This window comes from Tamandua tetradactyla, chromosome 14, assembly GCF_023851605.1.
Source record: "Tamandua tetradactyla isolate mTamTet1 chromosome 14, mTamTet1.pri, whole genome shotgun sequence".
NCBI lineage: Eukaryota > Metazoa > Chordata > Mammalia > Pilosa > Myrmecophagidae > Tamandua > Tamandua tetradactyla.
Window position 1 is genome coordinate 32,631,828 of NC_135340.1, and position 23,915 is coordinate 32,655,742.

The window sequence follows — 23,915 nt, forward strand, 5'->3', positions numbered from 1 at the left end:
CAAGGAAAGATATTGTTTTTGCAAGGGAAATCTAGTAGTCTCATTTCTGTTCTTCCCTCCCAAGCCACTAGAAGGCAGGGCCCACGTCTTATTCATCTTTTTTTTTTTTTTCTTCTTATTTCTTATTCATTTTTGCACCTTCAACACAATGCCTGGAATTTAGAGGCTGTCAATTCATGGTTGTTAAAGCAATAGAAAGAGGTATCTTTCCTCTGTATTTTACCCTGATCTCTGCTAGTAGCCTGAAGAAGTAGAAGAGGTTTTAGAAACTCCATTAACTACTCAGAGAATATTAGGGAAATCGAATGTAATTGTGTTTGTAACGTACTAGGAAAGCCAGAAAGTAATGAAAGTTTGTGTCTGCCTCACAAAAATGGCTACTGAAGTGAACACAGAGGGTGGGACAAGCCACAAGCAGAGAAGATGAGACTGTTAGTTTGGGGACGAATTTAGCATAGGTAGAGCAAAATCTTTTAATCTTTCATGTTTAGGTAAATGTGTTCTCTTTTCCCCAGGACCTATTTTGTTCCTGGAGAATGGATCTTCCTCTAGAGGCAAAGAAAGTCAAAAGGAACAAAACTCCATTTTCAAAACAAGTCAGCTGTAGAAGTAAAAAATGAGTCCTGGGTCCCTTTATAAAGCAGCAATAATGCAGTTAGGAACACAGACCTCTTCTTCCCAGGACTGTTGTCCTTCAACTAGGCTGAAGGATGAGCTGAGTTTATGGCTTTCAAAGAAAACAGGTTTGGGCAGCAGCTGTTTAAGCTAAGCTGTGGCAGGTCGACTTGAATCACAGAGAAGTTGGAAGCAAGGAAAGAGCATCTTTGTAGACTTTCAGGGAATATAACCTCCTCATGTCAGTCATCCTGCAAGCAAAGAAAAGTTGTCAGAGCGACCTGTTACAGAATTATAAATTGTCAGTGCTGGAAGGAATCGTAGGGGGTCATGTATTCTTGAGATGGCCAATATTTGCTGCAGCTGAACCATTGCAGAAATCACTGATCTATCATGATGCTTTCCTCCTCTATGCATGCAAATAGTCCAGCTAGTCAATATCAGATTGTGGCACAAGTAATGAAACCCCTTTGTTCACCTTTAGTCATTCTTAACTCCCTTGTTTTATAGATGTAAAAACTGAGGCCCAGAAACTCTAGTTTTCCTAATACAGTTGAAGCAACATGGCCAAGGTAACAGTGAGTTAGTGACAAAGTCAGATCTAAACCCAGATCTTCTGATTCCCAGTTTGGTGCTTTTCAAATACAGCCTGTGTCCTTGGGACTGCCAGTATACTATCAGTGGGGCTGGACACCCATTCAGAAGTGATTGGGTTTGTTTTCAGGCTGGGTCAGATTCGTCTAAGTCTAAGACTTTTTCCTAGAATGGGAGATGGGCAGAAGACTACTTGGGAGTATTGGAGAAGGAGCAAGAGGGAGAAGTGTCATTGGCAAAACTAGGCTTTGGTTCAAATTTCATGTAGAAGAGTATCTGAAAAGGCTATGCAATTAACAGGTACGTAACTAATATCTCACTGACTTTGTATGTATCTTGAGTAGTTAATTAGTGAGCAGTGCACTACTGATGGGGGTAGAGATTCATCCCGAAGACAGACTGGTCCTCACATCAGAATCATATGATTAAGGATTAGACCCTGATGCTCTTTTGGTCTTGACAGAGAAAGCTTCCATCTCTCTGAATATTGTTTAGGTGAGGCTTTATTTATGGCCTTGCAAACAGAGCCTAGCCCATGGGCCAGATAAAAAAAATAGCAGATAAAGACAAATGCTCCTTCTTAACTTCAGCATTCTCCCTGGGGTGGAGATGGGGGTATCAGCAGGAATATTAGAAAAGCAGTACATTATATTACATAATGACTTCATATAAAAGGATAATAGGAGATGGGATGTTGTTGTGTGAGCACCTAAGCTAGCCCACCTTATTAATTCTAAATTTGTCTCCATGTGCTTTTCACTTTTGAATGCTTCTTGGTCTCTTAACCATTCCTAAACCTCTTTTCCCCATGTTCTCTGTAGTTTGGATGGAAATGGGAATAGAAAGGGACTAATTCTTACCTTAAAAGAAAAGTAACTTGGCAGTCAAGAGAAAATTGATGGCAACACTCTTGGCAAACAGCATTCTTAGCCCCAGCAGCGTGAGAGACATCATGTTCACGTCACTGGCCTGAACTGTGGATGAGCAAGAGTTTAGATGGTAGCTTTAGGGGGAGACTAAATTCCTTTTCAGAAAGGGGTCCCCCACCATTGATAGCAGCCTGCACCAAATCCCCATCACTCTTCCTGGCCGGTGAAGCCCAGCTTGGAGCCAGATGGCTTTTAGAGACCTACGGTTGCTGCTCCTGCCCAGCCAAACTTCTTTTGGGAACCTATGCTTGCAATAAGGTAAGCTCTGATGGGAGACGCTGAGGCTGAAGGGAACCAACTGTGTTTAGGCAAGGCTCTAGTTTTCTTTTGAAATCTGATGCTTTTGTTCCCCATTTGACAATTACAGAGTTTTTCTTAACCATTTATCCTGAAGTTGACCCTGTGATTTGAACTAACCTTTGGGTTCATAGCAGCTCTCCGAACTTTGCTGTATGTCTTTAGGTTCCTTTGGTTTTGAAGTACCTGGAACAAACAGTAGTGGTCATGGGTGCATGTTATTTTTAGGAAGAACTAGGATTGTCAACCCCATGCTAAGTTGGGCAGTCTTTTGTTTTGGAATTCAGTACTAGATTAGACTGAATAGTTTTTCCATGGACTTTCAATCCCAGAGACTAGTAGCAGTAGTATAGTTGTTTGCATGAAGGAGACAATGGCTGGTGAAGAGGACAAATGGGAATGAAATGACCCCACATGGGCTTCATCTCAGATTCCCTCTCAGAGATGCAGAGAATTTCCTTCCCAGACACTGATAGACTGTAGGTAGCCTTAAGTTTTATTTCCAGCATGATGCCCTATTGAGAGAGACTGCCCAGAGTTTACCTTTCCAATGTTTGTTTCCCCCAACTTTTCTCCCAGTTTCTTGAAGCCAGATATGACCTACCTGAGGAATTGGTCTTCATTTCAAAGTCAGTGGAGTGCAAGATTTCATTGTTGTGTTGAACTGAACATGTCACTGAATCTGGATCCTCAAACTGACCAAGTTTGACAGCACTGTACTTCCCACTGGCAGAAGTGACGGTTTTAGCTTCAAATTCTGTTATCTTTTTAGATGATTCGAGACTTATTTTTACATCCTTGGGATAGAAATCCTTCACCAGACAAGCGACTTTCGTCCCATTTTTCATGAGGAAAATGGATGGTTTGGTAGGTGGCTGGCTTTCTGCAAATATAACCAACTTATTTAGTCAGCTGATTATTCACAACTTTGTGGAAGTTAAAGGGTGTTGGTTACCTCAGTGCCCTGGGGGCCAAGCATGTTCTCTTTTACAATCCAGATCTCCCTGCAGCCTGTTAGTGATCTGGGCTTGTTAGCACTTCCACCAAAGGACCAAAGGACAGTCAAGGGGAGTAAAAATGAAACACAGCCAGTCTGACCTCCAGTTAGGAGCTGATAAGAGATAGGGCCAGGGGCAGAGATGGAAATTAACAACTACAGAGAAGTTTCTGGCTCATCTGGGTTTCAGTTATCTATACTTTATTAATCAATCCTCTGGACAATTGAGGCCAGGTTGAATATCTGTCTGCATCAGCTGGTTTATTTTAAATTCATGAGCTCTTGAAAATAGGCAGGTTCTCATATTTTGCACTGTGTCAATTAAAGAACCAAGAGTCTGATAAGGACAGCATAACTGTTCAAATGCCCTGAGGATGGCAGTTGGGGTCACCACTATTTTTAAGGACTGGAAGGGATCTGCTGAAGTTTGGTAGTACATCTGCCTGTCTTTAGGTGAATACTTGTTCTTTAATTAGGGACTGACTACCTTGAAGTTTCATTTGAGCCTTTACCAGAGAATAACAACTACCATTTTCAAGAAGTCCTTCAGACATATCACCTTTATCCCTGTTGTTGCAGTTTAAGACCATTCCTTCTTGTTTTATTCTAAGTGAAGCTGTGGAAGGTTGGTCCCTTCTTTCCTTTCATGCCTCACCTTGGACTATCGTCTATCTACTACTCTGTATATGCATTTTTTTCTTTGTCTATACATTCTTTTCTTTCCTTCAAATCAAAAGTCTTGAAGCTTGGAGGGAGATAGTAATGATTATTTCATATTGTGCCTTATTGAAGTTTCTGAATTATGATAAATTTTGTGTCTTTGGACACTCTGATTCTTAGACTATCTCTAAATGTCTACTAAAGAAAGAGCTTTGCTAGTACCTGAAATCAGGAAAGACAATCAACCTGTGAGTGGTGAGCTGGATATATTTCCAATCATAAGCTTAACTGCTAATTTTTAACAGTAATTGCTTCTTTGAATATGGGCTCTTAATATTTAAATATTACGTGAGTTTGGTTTCTTGATATCAAATGAAAAATATGTTGAATTTCAACATACTTTCACCTACAATCAAGTCACTAGGTATTGTTAAACAAAAAGTCTTGGTAATGAATGCATAAACAGAAAAGATACGATTTTTCTAATACATTTTCCAAATCCGGATTTGGGTTTCAGCTGTGATGTTCATGGTAATAGAGTTAAAACTAAATCAATTGGTTATATCTAGTTGAGAGGGAGTGATTACTAGTCAGGTGGTCCCTGTTGATGCATCACTTTTATGAATGGACCATGACAGATCAGGTCTTTCCTAGGGAATCATCTGTTCAGAAAAGCACCCTCAGAATTCTCCATCTTTTCCATGCTGGGAAGTTCAGCTCATAAGACTGAATTCTGTTCTAGTCACTCAGGGCAGGAGGCTCATTCCTAAGAATCTGGTTCCTATATTTTTGCCTTTAGCTCTAGACAAGATGGGGATCAAAACTTTTTCAAAGGACTTCCCTGGAACCTGTTTTCAACCACATGAGAAAACCTTCACTGCTTAGTTTCCTTGCATAGCTGAAGCCGCTGATAAGAGAAATGAATAGCCTTAGCATTAACGGCTGGAAACCACATGTGTCATTTCCTTTCAGAACTGTGGCATTTCTTGCTCACTATAGTGACTTTGGTATGAGATGTATTCCAGTGATTTTTAAAGGAGTTATGAGTTAGAGAGAAAGGAAACTAGTACATAAAAAGAATACCTTATCTCCTTGGTTATTTAAGAGTATGGCCCAATCCTAGTCTGATTTAGTTGGATAATTGGGGCTCACCTGGAATTTTAAAATCTAAATTCTTCAGGCAGTTGCCAATGATCACTTTGGGCTGGGGGGGCCTGCTTTGAATAATTTGAATAATGTAACATAACTGACAAGGCATATGTCTGAAGAAGGTCATACACTTATGATACTGAGTTCTGAATATGGTAGTTAGTTTCAGCTAGATCATCACACATTGATTTAGTAAAACATTTTTCTCAGATGCCCTTTCTCAATCCATGTCTATATGCTCAAAATAATTACTTGAAAAGAAAAGTATTCTATCTGATCTATTTTTTTTGGGCATCATGGCAATGAAAGAATAGTCCAACTGAACGAATTGAACCTTTTTTAAAACATGGAAGGCACTCAATATATTTGCAATATTTATTCTAATCTATATTTGACTTAAAATAAACCAAAAATTGAAGTTTATAAAATGTTTATACTAGTGTAGTCTAAAATTTAAAAATTAAAGATTTAATTATTTATCTTTTAAGAATTTCCAGTCTTTCTTCATGGTCCACAAGGGTAATTGCATTTCAACATGGTTTCAGATTGCTATTTGTTTGTACAATTATTTTATTTTCAGAATTTCTCCTTGTATGAGTACTATTCTAACGCTAAGGTTATGTGCTAGTAAACAATGGAAAAGAAGCATATACCCTTCTTTATTTATAAACTCAGGAATCATCCATGATTCAAGTTCACAAAGAGGGTCCTGCTGGTCTCCTAAGAATCTATAATAAAAATCACTCACAATTTCAAGGCCCTCTGCCAATATAAGATTTCAATCTGAATCCTGAAGTATGTTTCCTCCTCCTGATTATTCTGACCAGGCTAACCATAACCACCTCTCTCAAAAATCTTCTAACCTGCAGGACATTTGTTTTCAGGTTGCAATGAAGCATGCATGCTGGTCAGCTTAGCCAAGACTTATATAAGGATGAAACAACTTCCTGGAGAATATGAGCCAGTGTCCCTGTCACAGACCCCTTGATCTGAATGCCCCAACTATTAATGTAATTTTTCAGCTAGATTTCATTATGCTTTTTGGCTGCTCTGAAGATTTCAGAAATAAGTGGGAGCTATAGTTTTAGTATATCATTTAAAAAAAATAAAAATAGTTACAGCACGACTTAAGCAACTCAGCCTAGTGTTTTCACTGTGCTCCATTCACAGCTGCATCACTGCATCTCCTAGTTCGTACATCTCCACTTGCCACAAACCAAGTAGTGAGCCCCACTTTCAAGGCTCAAATTAACCCGAGAAATATAGGAAGCAAATCAACTCACGCGGCTCCACGAAGAGTTCGGTGCCAGCTCCAAAGAACAACTGTTGGGCTTCCCAGGAGCACATTGTGACACTGCCTTACAGGTAACCAGCCTGGGGCTAACATCTGTGCCCTGCCTCCCAGCCCCTGTTTCAGCCTAGAGACCCATAGCTCAGAGAACTACAAAGCTGCTTTTGATGAGACCAAGGGACTAAGTGCACAAGGTCTCAGTTCTCTTTGAAGGTAATAATCTTTTAACTGCTAGAGATAGATAGGAATCTGAGCATGAAATCCCCAGCCAGGAGTTGCAAGGACAGGGCTGAGACAGAGCAAGAGGAGAGGGTGAAGGTGACTGACAGCTGCCTTCAAGATAGAAAATTTACTTCCCAGTTTACTGGGAGAACTCTCCAAGAAGACCACAACAGCTAGAAGTAGGAATGAGGTACCGATGCTGACGTTTCTTACAATGAATCAGAGGAGGGTTTAGAAACACGTCTCAGTTCTCATGCTCTGGTTCCATTCTCCTGGGTCATGTACTGCTTTCTGATTAGAAACCTAATTTCTCTTATTACTCAGACTGAGTGTCACAGTAATAACTGATCTGCTTTCTAATTTCTAGAGCCCAGTGAAGGGCTTTGTAATGACCTGTGGGCTTAACAAGAATTTGGTTGCAATGTGGTGTTCCTGTTGGTGCTGTGTGTCATGGGTGCAGGTCAGAAAAGCTTTGAGTTGCTCATTTTTGTTTTATAATTTCTCCAGAAAGAGTCATGTGAAATAGAATCCGAAGACCATATGGATTACCTTGTCCCACCACCAAAAATCAAGAGTCTAGGGCTAGAACTAGACAAAGGAGAATGACAGCTGAGTAACTTTAAGGATTGGAGGCTTGATTTGAAATCCTCACTTCCTCTACCTGAACTTCACATCACTACATTGCACTCCATCACTGCAGGAAGCGAAAGCCAGAGAGGCAAATGGACTGTCATTGGGGATCATGGGTCAGTGCCCTAGGAGAGGGGCTAAGCATCAGTTCCATCACTTTCCTTCTTCCCTAAGGCTCCCAAAGGCACAGCCTCAAAATTTGATTTTAACATTAAAGGTAAATCTGAATTTCAAGTCTAAATGACTTAGAGGGAATGTAAAACCCAATACTTTTCCTCAGATGCAATTTGCCAAACATCAATCAGACAGCAATCAGCCACAGCATGATTCTGTTTCTTTCCTTCTTTTCATTGCTCTATTCTCTCTCCCTCAAAAATAAGAAAACCCACCAAATCACTATTTCCCTGGAAATTAGAGACAATGAAGAACCCCTATAAGCTTACATTATCCTCTGGGAGGCAGAGACAGCTTGTTGACAGTACCAGCCTCATTCAAGACTGTTGGAGAGTCTCACCACATTCATGTACCCTTCCCTACTTCTTTATTTCCTCTGCATTTTCAACTGAAATCTAACCACATAAAGGGTGTGCCTGTCCCATTCTTTAAAAGCATCTGAAAGTCTACTGTTCTCTGGACTGGTCTCCAATGTTTGACTATTAGCAGCTACCAAAATTAGATTTTCAAAGCACTACATAAGATGTGGGCTCCAGATTCAGGGCTACTGGGGGAGGTGAGCAGATAGCTGCTTTTCATCAGGCTAGGATGGGATCTTGGAACTTATTTAATGTAAACTAGGTAAATTGGTTTAGTTCAAGGTTCCAGCATAAAGAAATAAGGAGAAGGTTAACTTCTTGTCATAAGAGAGAGAAAGGGAGTTCATCCTTATTATCTAACTCTTTCTTTCATGGTATTTTTCTTTTTTCTAACTCTCCACTCTTTGTATGCTGTGATTTTTGATGGTACATGGACCGTAAATCAAACTCAGGTCTTCAGTATTGCAGACAAGCATTCTACCACTGAACCACCCATACACCCTAAGTGACCTTGACTCTTTTTCTCTCATAAACACTGGAGAGACCATCCTCTTCTGACCAGGGCCAGAAACTTGATATGAGCTGTTTCCAAATTTACAGGAGATTTATTAATACCAAACATCAGAACAGAGTTTCCAAGCCTACATAGCAACCTAAGGTCTTTGACCTCAAATTTTACTCTGATTTTTTGCAAAAAAAAGATGGATTTTCAATTCAGAATGCCCTCCCAAGAAGCTCCATTCCTTCAGCAATGAAGGGAATATACATGATTGAGTTGTAGTAAAATGCAATACTTACTTGGTTCCACGATGAGGTGAGTGCCAGTTCCAAAGATGAGTTGTAGACTTAAAGCACTACCCCAGGTATCATTACAAAAATCCTTGTTACTCCTTTGCCCTGCGAATCTAGTTCATCTGTTTGAAAGTGGTTGTTGTAGCAGAATGGGGTAACTGGAGACACTGAATTTTACAAGGGTTTCTGAGATCTAAGCAGTATATGTTGGTAGCTTGTTTGATGTTTTCTGAATGTTGATATTTAGGAAAGTCCCTAGATTTTCTGCTCTTATCTTTCCACACCTGACAGCTTTTACCCCAGACTTGGCTTCACAGTCAGATTTTCAAAGGAAGAAAGGAATCATTTTGGTTTTGTTTTTTACAAGAATTGCCAAATGGCTATTTTCAGTAGAAACACAAGTATAAGGCTCCAGTAAATCAATGACAACAGGATTCTGCCTAAAGAAGAGATCAAGAATATGATGGTTGAAACAAGGGGCACTGATGTGAAAGATCTGGGATTTACCCAAAGGATAATAATAATAATCGTAAGTGACTACTATTTGGATAAGATACTTTACTATTTACAAACAATTAGTGTCTGTGCTCTCTCAGCAGGTAGTATTGTAACAAACTCCATGAAGGAGATATTATTAGATCCATTTTACAGATGAAGTAACAGAAACTAAGGATGGTTAATGGACTTAGCTGAGTTTACACAGCTAGTGAGTGGCTGAGCTGGGCCTCACTTGCTGGTCTCTGGACTCCAATTTCTGCTGATTGAACAACAACCACCAAAATAGATGTAAGATTGGATGGAGCCTCAGCTGTCATTTGTCCAAACTTCTGATGTCATGCCAGGGCTAACTAATGGATGAATAGAGAGAATTTTGACTCCTTATCCAGTGCTTTGTCATTCAATCACAGAATTCCTACTGAGTCATAGGACATTCCTAGCATTGGACTTCCTTTGTTTTTCCTACTGAACCATCCCTAACAACTGGCCTGGAGGATAATCAGGATCTCATTACGTTAGAACTGAAAGGCACCTTGGAAACCAATGGGTCTAACTGGAGCTTAACTAGAGTTCAGCAGAGATTCAGCCACAGAGCTCATCAGTGAAAGAGAGGATGGGAACCATGGCCTCTCAATTTTTGGCCTGATGTGCTCCTCTTTACAAGTCATGTCCATAACCTAGATGTACTGTAGTATGAGTCTTAGTGCAGCCTAGATCTGTAAATGGTGAATGCATGGAAGTGGATTAGGTTGGTTCTTTAAAGCGAGTTAGGTAGAGGGAAGATAATCACGATTGTCCAGGAGGGACAGTGGATCAAGAAGACTACTACAGCACATTCCCCATCTTGGATTTTATCAGAGACTCAATTTCTGTTCCTGAAACCATTCTTTGATCAATTACCTGCTGGAAGGAATTTTCAGCCATTTGAGAAGTGTTTCCACAGCCGGTGATTTGGGAATATGGTAAGCAGAGGTAGTTGCCAAACATAGTGGTTATAAGATAAAAAGTAATTCACTTACTTGGTCCTACTTCCAGATAGGTTCCTTTACCAAAGATCAGTAAGGCATACACAGCTGACATACCCAGTCTAAAAACCACTTTGCTTTTCTCTTTATGGCAACCCTGGCACCAATTGCCAAGTCACATTGGTGACTTCTCCATTGGATAAAATTTCCTGTCTCTTCTGCCCTACCCTCTCTACTCCTCAGTCTTTGTGGCTTCCTTCAGGGGGAACAGGGAGTGACTCCTGTGTCCAGCTTTTGCCCATGTTACATCTGGCAGGATCTATTTTCTGAAGGAGAGAATGAATGCTGACTGGAAGAAAGGGGACGGGAGGTGAAGCAGCCTCACTGTTTTTTCAGACTCCGCAGGCCCGCTTGCAAAGGAGCAGATGAAAGGCCTGAGGGGGAGGCTGGGCCAGGCAGGACCAACCTCCACGTAATAGAGCTGCAGCCCTGACAGAAGAGCAGAGTTTTGAGAGCCCAGATTCGAGAGCCCAGATTCGAGGATCAGACAGATGATTCAAATTTTGACTTTAGTCCTTGCAAAGATGTGAGATCTTGGGGAACTCTTCCAAGACTCAGCTCTCTGAATGAGGATAATATTACCTATACCTAATTCCACATGATCATTGGGAGAACTGAATAAAATGACATTCATAAAGAACCTGGTGCAGTGGCTTGATGCATAGTAGGTACTCAAAAACGAAATGTGGCATAGACATGTAAAGGTTGTCACAGTCAGTAGCATGCATTTATATTGGGGCACTTTCTCCCATGCTGCTTTGTCCCAATCTCTGGCTTTGTTTTGTGAAGTTAAGTGGTGTCCCAGGTTTAGCTTTTCCAGAGGGCTAAAAGGTGTGGTGAGATCTGGGTCTTTGGGTTCATGGAGACTTGTTCTGTTAGTTTTGTGCTACCTGGGAGCCCTATAAGAATGAATTTGAAAGAAGCTCCCAAAGAAAGCACCAAAAGGAGGTAGGCTTCTGGGAAAATAAAAGCCTTGGATTGACAGTGATGCCTTTTTAACCCAATATTAATTTGTTAACAAAAAAAGAGAGGACACAATTCAAAGCTATTCTGGATTCTGTCCCTCACCTCTTTACTTCAAAGGATGATGGACTGCACCAGCTCAGTGCTTCCCAAGTTTCCATTAATCACATATCATTTTGGAAGGTTTTGTCATATAATTTGCTTAATCATTAAAAACAAAAGTATTCACTTTTATTTCACTTAAAATATAATTAAAAGGACACTGGAAATCACATGGGCTTGATTACCTAGTTATCAATTAAAACATAAAGCAATTAAAATGAAAAGAGACTCCATCCATGTATCCTGTGAAATCATGTGGTATGCACTCCACTCTTAGGTAAATGCTGGTCCAAGTAAGCAAATTGACAAAGAAACTTAATTCATTAGGAAGAACTTGTCAAACAAATAGAGATAGGGAAACCAGTCATTAACTTTGTTTGAAACTTGGATAAACTATTATTTTAGTGAGACTTTTAAAGCCAATGAGATCTAAAGGCAGGGACTGGAATTAGTTAAAATTTAAAAATCTTACTGAGATTTTTTTTTTCCTAGCCTATATATTTTCTGCTCTGACTCTGTTAGCACAGCTTTGGGGCTCTCTCTCTCTCTCTCTCTTTGTCTCTCACTCTCTCTTTCTTTTTCTGAACAAAAAGACTCTGTTCCATCTCTCCTCATGCTGTGTGAGGTCTGGGAATCACTACACCTTACCTTTTACTTTCTCTTCTCTCTATCCTCAATTCTATGTTTCCTTTAATTTGTAGATCTAGGACAGTCCTGCCCCCAACTTTCTCTGAGTGAACCCATCCCATCACACTCTTCCTTTTCACCCCTCTAGGTGCCTTTTCTTGCCTTAGAAAACACAAGCGGAACTCCAAGGCATCAGGCCTGGGAGTGCTGTTTCTTTTCCCAGTGGGCCAATTTGGCAGACATGGGACCTCTGACCCCTAACGCCGACTTCCACTAAATAACTGTCAGCTGCTGCCAAATGGAGTCTTCCCGTCTTTTTTTTTTTTTTCCAAATGTGAAACATAATTGAATTCAAATATTACTTAAGTGACACCCGAAGATGCCCATTTTGTAGAGTATGATCCCTCAACAATTTTTTTAGCATCAATTCTTTTATTATAGTTATCAATGAGCACTACCAAATCCTTTTTCTGAACAAGTGAAGCACCATGAGCCCTTACGGATCTACTCCTGATTGTGTCCCATAGACTTTAAAGCATTTTTTAGTTGGAAGCATTACACATTCACTTTTTCTACTTGGGGGTCTCACTGGGAAATAGCAGGTTCCAGATTCCTCGCTAGTAAACCAGCATCTATTTGCAGTTCAAAGAATTAGAAACAAATGCCTGGAACTCATTCTTTTCTTCGGACGGGGCATATAGCAACACCAGTGACCACTTACTCTGGCCTGACTCTCCATGCTTTAGGAGGCCAATTCAGCTCTGAGCTCTCCCAGAAGCAGGGTTTGGCTTAAGGAAGGTCAGAGTTGCTTATATCTAGACCCTCCTGCATAGAATCACCCAGACTCAGATCAAACGTTGTCCTGGTCAGCTCTGACTCTACCTGAGGAGTCGGACTAATGACTCTGTGGTTTCTACAGACGGACCTGAATCCCGTGGTTTGGACACAATTGTCTCAGTTTCCCCCGAGATTTGCGGGTTATTTCACATCACCCCAAATCTCTCTTTTACAAGACACCTGCCCAACTCCTTTAGAGGGGGTTAACCATGGTTTACCTCTTCCCAAGGGCCTTCCTTGACCTGAAATTGGTCCTATTACTATCCATTCCAATTTCCAATATCCCTGCCTCAGATGGAGAATGCCTAAGAAGCAGAAAAATGTGTTACTTACTTGGTTCCACAGTCAGTTTGACTCCTTTTCCAAAGATGAGCTTGTCAGTGTCACGGTACTCGAGAGGATTTCAAAAACCTCAGTTGTGCTCCCACCTGCTCTCTTCCCATTAGCTTTAGGATTAGAGGATCTTTAGGGTTTGGCTTCTTGAATCATAGCACTTGTTTTGCTTATCCACCTGGTTAATCGAAAGCAGGTGGGGTGGGTTTGACTTTGGGGGGGGGGTTGTTGCCTGAGGAGGAGGCAGGTGCACATGTCCCTGTGGTCAATGTCTCTGGCACACTTGAGGATAAAGGTCTCAGAACATTTGCTCTGTGTTCTACTGTTCCCACTTCCTAGGCCTACATCTAACTCTCATTTTCAGAAAACTGGTATTGCCAAGGTGATGGGTCTTGGCTCCATGACTACACCTGAGCTCAGGTCTTTCCAGGAACTAGTGCTGTTTTAAGAGCAGGTAATGTTGGGCCCAAGAAGCTGTGCCATGGCAAGTGAAGCACTGATCAAGTCCTGGTGATTTACAGTATAGCCAGCTTAGTCTAGTCTAATCTAGTCTAGTACTATATGGTATAGTACACCAACCATGGCTGGTGATTGCTTAAATACAATTCAATCTCTTTCCAAATCCATCTTCCCAAAGTGCCAAGCAAAGCACTCATGCAAAACTCTAGGGATTCTGATTCAGAAATTCCGTAGGAGATGGCTCATCCAACTCTCTTTTGCAATAGAATCAACATGAAGGTAAGATAGGATAGTTTTTAAAGAAACATATTTCAGGATCCCCCAAATTCCTTATAAGAAAATGCTGAAACATTAGTTTTACCCAAGGAAGATTAGCCAAGCAAGAGAGCAATTACTAGGGGTTGTCTCTGGTCCAGTCAAAATTCCTGGCATCTCTTCTGGGTTGCAGAGCAAGGAGGGAAAGCTGCTTGCTATGTTCATCCTCTGAAGCAGGGTAGCCAGGTTGAGTATTTCCCAGGGAAATGCTGCTTATGCCCCTGCAGTTTTTGTACAGGTCTCTGCAGGTTTTGTAGCACTGTGTGTATCCCTCCAGCACAATGCTACAGAGCTTTACAAAAACCTCCCCTCGGTTTTGTACCATGTGGCCTCTGAAAACCTCCAAGGACAGATGTTTTGTTCTGTTAGGCTCCAGCAATATCAAAGGATTTTGGCAATCAGGTTTAGGGCAGGCTTGTCCAGGTGCTTCTGTCTGAGGCTCTCTGCCCTGATGGCGACATCGATCCCAAGATTTGTGACTAGAATGGTCTTTTGGAAATCATCATGTCCACTTCCATCTGTGCTTTCTGGCCAGTCTACCCTCAGATGATTTCCCACACTGAAGTTTGTCAGATATCTGAATGTCTCATGTGAATCAGGCAAAAAGTGTTTGTGCTCAATGTAATTTCTCCCGTCACATGCTAAGCTTTGGAATCACCTCTGCCTGCTTGGTTTTACGCTTGTAAAGCGTTATTCAGTTTACAAAGGGTTCACATAAATCTTAAAAGTCTGGCTTCTCTGTTGACTTCAGAGTGTCTAAATTCAGGAAGCATAGGGTGCTTGGTGCAATTTAGAAAAGGTGACCACATTGAGTGGATGCAAAGGCAGAGCTCCTTGGTTCAAGCTTGGCATACAGATGGCACCTTTGTGCGCTTTATAGAATGCATCCCTTTCTCAAGCCAAATGTGGCTCTGCATCAGAGTGTCAGCTTGGCTGATGGAGGGCGAGTTGAATTTTAGCCCCAGTGTGGCCTTATGAGCATCTCTGGGCAAGGCATGACCTGCACAACCCTAGGCAGTCATCCTGGCTAAATTCAACCGATGCTTTCTCGTTCTATTTTTGCTTTGACCTCTGACTTGTGACATAGTCATTCCCTTATAAACTCTCCTCTCGGCTCTCAAGGCACTGATTTTGGTTTGCCTTTGATCTTTGTGACTATCAAAATGAAAACAAAGTGGTCCATTAGGCTCATGAAAACAGCTTCATTAAATACTCACCACTGAAGGAAAATGTGACTTCTGTTGTTGTTGTTTATCAGAAGGGAGCAGTTGATGGGTATAGAGCATCTGTAAAAAAAAAAAAATTTCAATAAAAGGGGAGGGGCAGGATTAAAATGTAAAGAGCATCACACTTTCCCTGGAGGATCTTCTCAAAATCCATGAAAATTTAGTATCACTATTTCACTTATGATCTTTGTGACAACTCCCTCCCACTCTGCATAAAGCAGCCCCATAAAACTGCCCCACAAATTCCTCTCCATATATAAAGTCTAACATTCTTTTGCTGATAATAAAAATAGGAAAAGAAAAGAAAAATTCTATGGCCTTGGTAGCAGTCAACATATGGGATGGTTTAGGGTAGACAGTGGGAAAAGGTAAGTCTCAGTGTGGGGGAGGTGGCAGATGAGAATAAAAAATCGCAACGTGGGGTTTTGAATATAGCTGGTTTTAGCTTTTAATCACTGAAATGGCAAGAGAGGGATGATTACTACATTGAATGATAAATTAAGCTTCTGATTACCCATGTGAGATTCATTGACTCCCTTGTAGTGCTGGTTTGAATTCGTCAGAACACACACCAGAAATTCATTGGAATGGAGCTAGTTATAGGAGAAAAAATATTGGGGGAAAGGCAATGAAACTCTGGAGTAATAAAACTTGAGCCATGAAATCCTGTGGGTCTAGTGTAGGAAATCTTACAATCCTGTGTCCAAGGCAAAAAGTTTTGGGCTGATGAATCCAGATGGGAGTGCAGTTTGGTGGTTATCAGCTCTTCACTCTCTCCATGTAGCAGAAGTATACATCCAGGCTCTTTGCCATGTGCCTTTGAAGGACCTCCTCCTAGAGCCGGCAGAGTCTATACCCTTTCCATTGACTTTGGGGATTGGCTATGCTTTGGGCAATGAGATATGGGTGGAAGTGACAGGAAGTGTGCCAGGCTACAAGAGGCATTACATCATGGATTTGCATCAGTGTCCTTGAATCTCTGAGCTCTGAGTTGAGAGGAGTATGTTCTAGGGAGACATTGCTATTTCAGCCTGGGTCCAAGAATGAAGACAAGTAGATTAGACTCATGCTCAACCCACATCCTGAAGTCAAGTCCAGCCGGCCTTCAAACCAGAGAAAAAGAAATATATGTTCATGGTTGTAAGCAATTGAAAGTTTGGAGTTATTTTTTTACAGATTGTAATCATTGAAGAAATAGCTGATTAATGAAGATGATGAGTCTTGGGTGGTAACTCCAACCTTCATATGCTTTTATCTCTATATCTACAGCAACTATGAAATTATCACTTTTGGTGATTCTCAATTGTCCTCGGGATAAAATGGTTTGAAACACAAAGTCTCTGCTTTACCTCCCCAGGCTTACATCTTGAACTATTCCACTTGCTACCTATATTCAGCTGCACAGAACTATTTATTTCTTGAACATTCCCTGTTCTTTCATTCCTCCATGACTTTGTCACATGACTCCTTTTGCCTGAAATTCCCTTTCCCACTGCTATAGCCCCCAAGTAGGTCCCTAACCAAACTCTTTAGATCGCATTCATTTTCCAGGTCTTAGCATAGCTCTTGACTTCCCAGGTAAATCCCTAAAAACTGGGTTTGGTGCCCATGGTCTCCATGAATTTTCATGGCCTGCAGTGCTTCTCTCTATTACTATACTCAAAACTCCTTTTTTTCTCCTTCATTAAGTGGAGACTCTGAGGGAAAGGATTTTTCATGTTCAACTCTGTATAGCCTGTGCCAGCATATCACTTGACTGAGTGAGATTGCTGAGGAAGTATTTTCTGAATCCATTTTAAGTATGACATATCTCAGGTCCCGAGAGGATAAGCTGGGAAGTGAGAGAGCGATGACCAGAACCCACATCTTCCCAGCTCCTCACCCTGCTCTCCCTTGGGTACCAGGCTGCCTTATGGAATTCTCCCTTATGTTTGTTTAGTGGTACACAGCACTATTAGTTGTAAGCTGATTTTTAATGTTTGCCCGAGCTAGGCATCAATAGGGAAATAAATTTGTTTTGATTTGTTCCACACCATGTAATATATTCTAAAACCAAATAGAAATGAGTGTCATGTTGTCTACCTCTTTGGATTATTCAAATCACATTCCCTTCCAGTAACAAGGGTAATCAAGGATCAGTTGAGCCTCTGGAGAGAAACACTAGTGTGCTACATTTCAGAGAGACTTCAAGGATGATATATTCTCTCCCCTGCTTTTCCAGTTGACACCCAAATGTAAAAGAACATACGAATAAGCACTCAGGTATACTAATTCCCAGACCAATGATCTTTTTGGTACACTAGACAATTATCCAGGCTTCTTGGGTATTTCATTCCAGCTTTTATGGCTTGAAAGTTTTTTTTGATTATCCTGTGGCTCAGTGAATACCTAACTATATTATTTTCAATACTGATACTGTATTTCTGTTTCAATACTTCAGTCTTTCTATTAAAAACTTTTAAAAATGGCAGGTAGGTGCGACTATCACTTGATTTTTGACAAAGCCATAAATAAGAACAATGGACAAAATAGCTTGCAGGGTTAAAGGGTCAAACAATACACTTAGGACAGGAATTAAGAGAGGCCCAGTCTAGTCAAGAGGCTATTCCAGAGGCAACTCTTATGCAAGCCTCAGTTAGATTGTACTGATTGCCATGGTTTGCCAAACCCCAACAAGCATCACTCCTTTTGACTCTTGAGAACGTCTAGGGCTTGAACTGAGACTCTGTAAAGGTTTCATGCACGAAGTTTGCTTTCCTGGAACCTATAATTCCTGGAGAGCCTATAGGTCAGATAAATCCTCAAACACAGAGGGACCATCCTTTCCAAGATTATTAATTAATGATATCCCCATATCCTTTAGTGTCGACATCTCTGCTCAACATGAAAAAGTCAGAATGGGCATTGTCCAAAAGATCCTTATAGATTGGGAGAAGGATCAAAGCAGAAGGAGGAGGTGTAACGGAGAGAATAGGATTTGGCAAATGGGTATGACTGCTGAATCACTGTATTGATATTCCTTCTAGCCTCCAGTGTTTAGGAGCAGCTAGAAGGGAAAATCTGAGATGGTAGAATAGTAGCTGATGACAAACTGTTGAGTGTGCTTTGAAAATTATTGCTCTTTTTCTTTGTTTGCTTTGTGTCTATAATTTACAATTAAAAAATGTTAAAAAAAAAAAGGTGAAAAAAGAGAAAGGCCCAAACTTTTCAATTGTGGCCCATAAAAAGTTTTAAGCCTACATAAAGCTAGTCAGGTTTCTCAGATTTGTGGAACCCGCCAACTATTAAGGTTTCTCTGGAATATGTTTTTTGGCTCCTTTATGATGCCTACCTAGCTGAAGAAGAAGTGAGCTTGACAATCAATTTATTGGCGCTCACTGGTACATTTGCTCAAGTTTGGAAAAATCCAGTCCCCGCTCCCATGCAAAGGACTTGATTTTGAGCCCTTGTCATGATCTTAAATCCTGAAAATCATCTTAGTGATTTATTTATTTGTTTGTGTGTTTGTTTGTTTATTTATTTTTGGTATGCTGTATGGTGGAGTCACATTTCATTCTTTTTCCATGTGAGTATCCCTTTATTGCAGTACCATCTGTTGGATTTTTTGTTTGTTTTGTTGGTTTCTTTATTTCTTTGGGAAGTGCGTGGGCTGGAAATTGAATCCGGGTCTCCTACATGATGGGCAAGAATTCTATACTGAAGTACCCTCACATCCCCTCATCTTAGTGATTTTAAGATACCTCACTTCTTCCTGTTTGAAATTGAATAATAGGAATCTAAAATGTATGTCATCATCATTAATGGTTTTCTTACTTATTTTGCCTGTATAGTCAATAACAGGTTCACTGTTATCTTAGAAATAAGTAATATGAATCCCATAGTTTCAATTTGTTCTAACTCTTATAGCTTCAGGAAGTTCTTTGAGTAAAGCAGTAGTCTTTAAATAAGAATCCTGATTTTCAGGGATCGTACTGTATTTCACTTTTTCTTTATTCAAACTTGCTTCAGATTTGTTGGTCATTCAAAATGAAAACTTAAAAAACTTTTTCTTATAGAAACACTGAAACATGCCACAAAAAGAGATTAATACAATGAATATTCATAGACTCATTACCTTGATTTAATGAATTTTATTTGCATATCTGATCTTTATTTTGCTTAAATATTTTAAAATAAATTACACATCATGGCAATTCACTTCTAAATGCCTCAGTATGCATCTTAAAAAATATTTTCCTACATAACCATAATACCATTTCCTACCTAATAAAGTTAACAATAATTCCTTAAAGTTATTACATTGGCACCCCATAGTCAACTTTTCCCAATTCTCCCCTCCAAATGTATACCACAGATTTTTTTTTTCAAAGATCTAGTCAAAATCATGCATTTGGTTTGCTGCTAAGTCTCGTACATCTCGGTAATCTATAATAGCTCCCCTTCAACTGACCTTCCCCAGGTGCTCTTATTTTATCATTTTATTTTTTAATGGCATTGATTATTGAAGGCCCTGGGTCTGTTATCTTGAAGAATGACTCACCTTCTGATTTGTCTGACTGTTTCATTGTAGAATCCTTTAACTTGCCTTTCTAGCTTCCTTAACTCCTGTTCGATCTAAATGCTTGATTAGGTTTATTCTATTTATCTTTTGGGAAGACTACTTCATAGATGACGTGTACTGCATATTGCATCATATTAGGATGCACATAATGACTTGATGAGGCTATGACTGGTCACTAGGATAGGGCGCTGACAGACAAATCTATCTTTCGTAAGGTTACATATTTCCCATTGCAACTAGCAAGCCATCTGAGACTTCAAATGTTTTGCAACTTTTTTTTGGTGGGGGGGGGGGAGCGGGCTTGAAATACCTTGTTCTGCATGATTTCTTTGTGCGAAGCAGGAAGCTAGTCCTATTTTTTCTTTCTGTAACCGTGAATCCCTCTAGTCTCCCATACCAGAAAGAAATGTTACAAACTCATCACTACATGCTGAAGAAATAGCATCTAAATGTGTCTGCTGTTTTAGAAAATAAGTAATCCAAGAATGTTATGCTCCATTTCTGCACTAAAAATCAGAATTTCATGAAAAGTATGTCTCTGTGAATTGATTATATCCCCTGAAAATGAGCTCCTTTGATTTTATTTTGATTAGATTGATGGATTCCATCCTTAAGCCATAAGCGCAGCTATTTTAGGCAACCTGGGAAGCAAGCTTAAATACCGTTTTCTTCTCTTGTGCCCTTCTTTGCTTTCCTAGACTTAAAAAGAGTAATCGAACTTGTTGTGCTGTCAATTGTGATCCCAGGATGAAGGGATTGTAGTTAACAGATCCCTATGTCCTCGAGTCAAACATATGCAGAATCGAGGGAAGAGCCAAGGAAAGCCAGGCCACAGGAGCATTTAGATCTGTGTTATTAACGATAATTGATCCTTTGAAGTGGCCAGAAATATTATTCAGTTCCCAGAAAATATCTGTCCACAACACATAGTTTAAGTGGGTGGAGCTAAGTTGTGCTTTGGAATGAGGGAACTCCCTGGTGGCATTAGATCAGAAAGGGAGATTTCGTGACTCTGAAATAATATTCCAATTTTGCCGGGTCTTTCACTATCTTCAAGGAAAACTCAAGATTCATCTCTTCCAAAGAGCTCTTCCCAGCTAACTGTACCTGACAAAGATTTCCCTTCTACCATCTGCTTACTTAACTTATGATTTTCTAATAACTCTTGTTTTACTTATGGAGAGTCTTTACTTTTCATCTAATCACTGGGTCATTTGTCTAGTGCTGCTTAATAATATACCTTGTTGATCCCTCTATTCCCTCATTTGACAGTCTTCTCATCAGAATGAGTCACATGAACTGTGAAGATTTTGGGTTTCGGCGTCAGAGTTTCGTCCTGTAGATCTTCAAGTTATGACCTTTAGAAATATGTCATTTTTTGTTAAAAAAATTTAGTAGATTGAAATGTTAGTGATCAATGAAAGGGAGTGGTAAGGGGTATAGAAAAAATAGGGGAAACAAAGGCTAAAATATATTGGGTAGATGGAAATACTAGCAGTCAATGAGAGGGAGGGGTAAGGGGTATGGTATGTAGAGTTTTTTTTCTTTTTTCTTTTTATTTCTTTGCTGAATTGATGCAAATGTTCTAAGAAATGATCATGGTGATGAATATACAACTATGTGATGATATTGTGAGCTATTGATTATATACCAAGAATGGAAGGATCATATGGTAAGAATGTTCATGTTTGTGTGTTGTTTAAAAAAACAAACAAACAAAAAAGAAATATGGACTTCCGGAGAAGATGGCGGCTTAGTAAGACGCGCGGGTCTTAGTTCCTCCTCCAGAAAAGCAACTAAAGAAACAGAAACAATACGAAACAGCTCCCGGAATCACGACAGAGACCAAAAAGACAGCGTACCCCATTCTGGAACAGCTGAATGGGCAGGGAGAATCTGCTGCGGTGAGCTGCCCGAGGGGCGCGCGTTTTCCCGGCCGGGGCGGCTGGCGACTGGGGTCCCCTCCACGCACGTGGCTCCCCGGTCTGACTGGGAACGTTGGATAGCGGGGCCCTCCCGTCACGCTTGGCGTTTCGGGCCAGCTGGGCAATTAGGACCGGCACTCTCCCAAGCCGCGGCGGCCAGCGACCCCTGCCTCCACGCGGGGTTTCCCGGGCCGACTGCCGTGCAGACAGACGAGCGCCACGAGCGCCACCTACTGGGCAGGAAAAGAAAAACAGAGCCCAGAGATTTCACAGAAAAAGCTTTCAACCAGCTGGGTCCCACACCCAGGGAAATCTGATCAAATGCCCAGACACCAGCAGAAAATAATGGATGACGCTCGGAAAATTGAAGATATGGCCCAGTCAAAGGAACAAACCAATAGTTCAAATGAGATACAGGAGCTGAGACAACTAATGCTGAATATACGAACAGAAATGGAAAAACTCTTCAAAAACCAAATCAGTAAATTGAGGGAGGACATGAAGAAGACATGGGCTGAACAAAAAGAAGAAATAGAAAATCTGAAAAAACAAATCACAGAACTTATGGGAGTGAAGGACAAAGAAGAAAAAATGGAAAAAACAATGGATACCTACAATGGTAGATCTAAAGAGACAGAAGCTACAATTAGTGAACTGGAGGATGGAACATCTGAATTCCAAAAAGAAACAGAAACTATAGGGAAAAGAATGGAAAAACTTGAGCAGGGGATCAGGGAACTGAATGACAATATGAAGTGCACAAATATACGTGTTGTGGGTGTCCCAGAAGGAGAAGAGAAGGGAAAAGGAGGAGAAAAACTAATGGAAGAAATTATCACTGAAAATTTCCCAACTCTTATGAAAGACCTAAATTTGCAGATCCAAGAAGTGCAGCGCACCCCAAAGAGAATAGACCCAAATAGGTGTTCTCCAAGACACTTACTAGTTAGAATGTCAGAGGTCAAAGAGAAAGAGAGGATCTTGAAAGCAGCAAGAGAAAAACAATCTGTCACATACAAGGGAAACCCAATAAGACTATGTGTAGATTTCTCAGCAGAAACCATGGAAGCTAGAAGACAGTGGGATGATATATTTAAATTACTAAAAGAGAAAAACTGCCAACCAAGACTCCTATATCCAGCAAAATTGTCCTTCAAAAATGAAGGAGAAATTAAAACATTTATAGACAAAAAGTCACTGAGAGAATTTGTGACCAAGAGACCAGCTCTGCAAGAAATACTAAAGGGAGCACTAGAGTCAGATACGAAAAGACAGAAGAGAGAGGTATGGAGTAAAGTGTAGAAAGAAGGAAAATCAGATATGATATATATATAATACAAAAGCCAAAATGATAGAGGAAAATATTATCCAAACAGTAATAATACTAAAAGTTAATGGACTGAATTTCCCAATCAAAAGACATAGAATGGCAGAATGGATTACGACCCAGCAATACCACTGCTAGGTATCTACTCAAGGGACTTAAGGGCAAAGACACAGACGGACATTTGCACACCAGTGTTTATAGCAGCATTATCTACAATTGCAAAGAGATGGAAACAGCCAAAATGTTCATCAACAGACGAGTGGCTAAACAAACTGTGGCGTATACCTACGATGGAATATTATGCAGCTTTAAGACAGACTAAACTTATGAAGCATGTAATAACATGGATGGACCTAGAGAACATTATGCTGAGTGAGTCTAGCCCAAAACTAAAGGACAAATACTGTAAGGTCCCACTGATGTGAACCGACATTCGAGAATCAGCTTGGAATATATCATTGGTAACAGAGACCAGCAGGAGTTAGAAACAGGGTAAGATAATGGGTAATTGGAGCTGAAGGGATACAGACTGTGCAACAGGACTAGATACAAAAACTCAAAAATGGACAGCACAATAATACCTAAGTGTAATGTAACTAGGTTGGAACACTGAATGAAGCTGCACCTGAAATATGGTTTTTTGTTTGTGTGTTTGTGTGTTTGTATCTTTTGTTTTTGTTTTTTTTCTTTTTCCTTTATATATATATATATATATATATATATATATATTATTAGTATTATTATTTTAATTCTCTTCTCTATATTAACATTCTATATCTTTTTCTGCTGTTTTGCTAGTTCTTTTCCTAAATCGATGCAAATGTACTAAGAAATGATGATCATACATCTATGTGATGATACTAAGAATTACTGAGTGCATTTGTAGAATGGAATGATTTCTAAATGTTGTGTTAATTTCTTTTCTATTTTTTTGATTAATAAAAAAATAAAAAAAAAAAAAGAAATATGTCATTTAAAAAAGTTGGCACTCTGCAAGCATGTCTTATA

General features: G+C 40.1%; 1 gene segment (V, D, J or C); it reads right to left on the bottom strand.

Annotated features, from left to right (window-relative positions):
- Positions 1–292: 292 nt before the first annotated feature.
- LOC143655785 (T cell receptor delta constant-like) overlaps positions 293–23,915 on the bottom strand; it is a 43,792-nt gene continuing 20,169 nt past the window's right edge. The window contains 5 exon segments of the C gene segment in view: positions 293–866; positions 2,070–2,183; positions 2,556–2,621; positions 3,040–3,318; positions 13,095–13,143. Coding sequence covers positions 2,071–2,183; positions 2,556–2,621; positions 3,040–3,318; positions 13,095–13,143 — 507 coding nt within the window.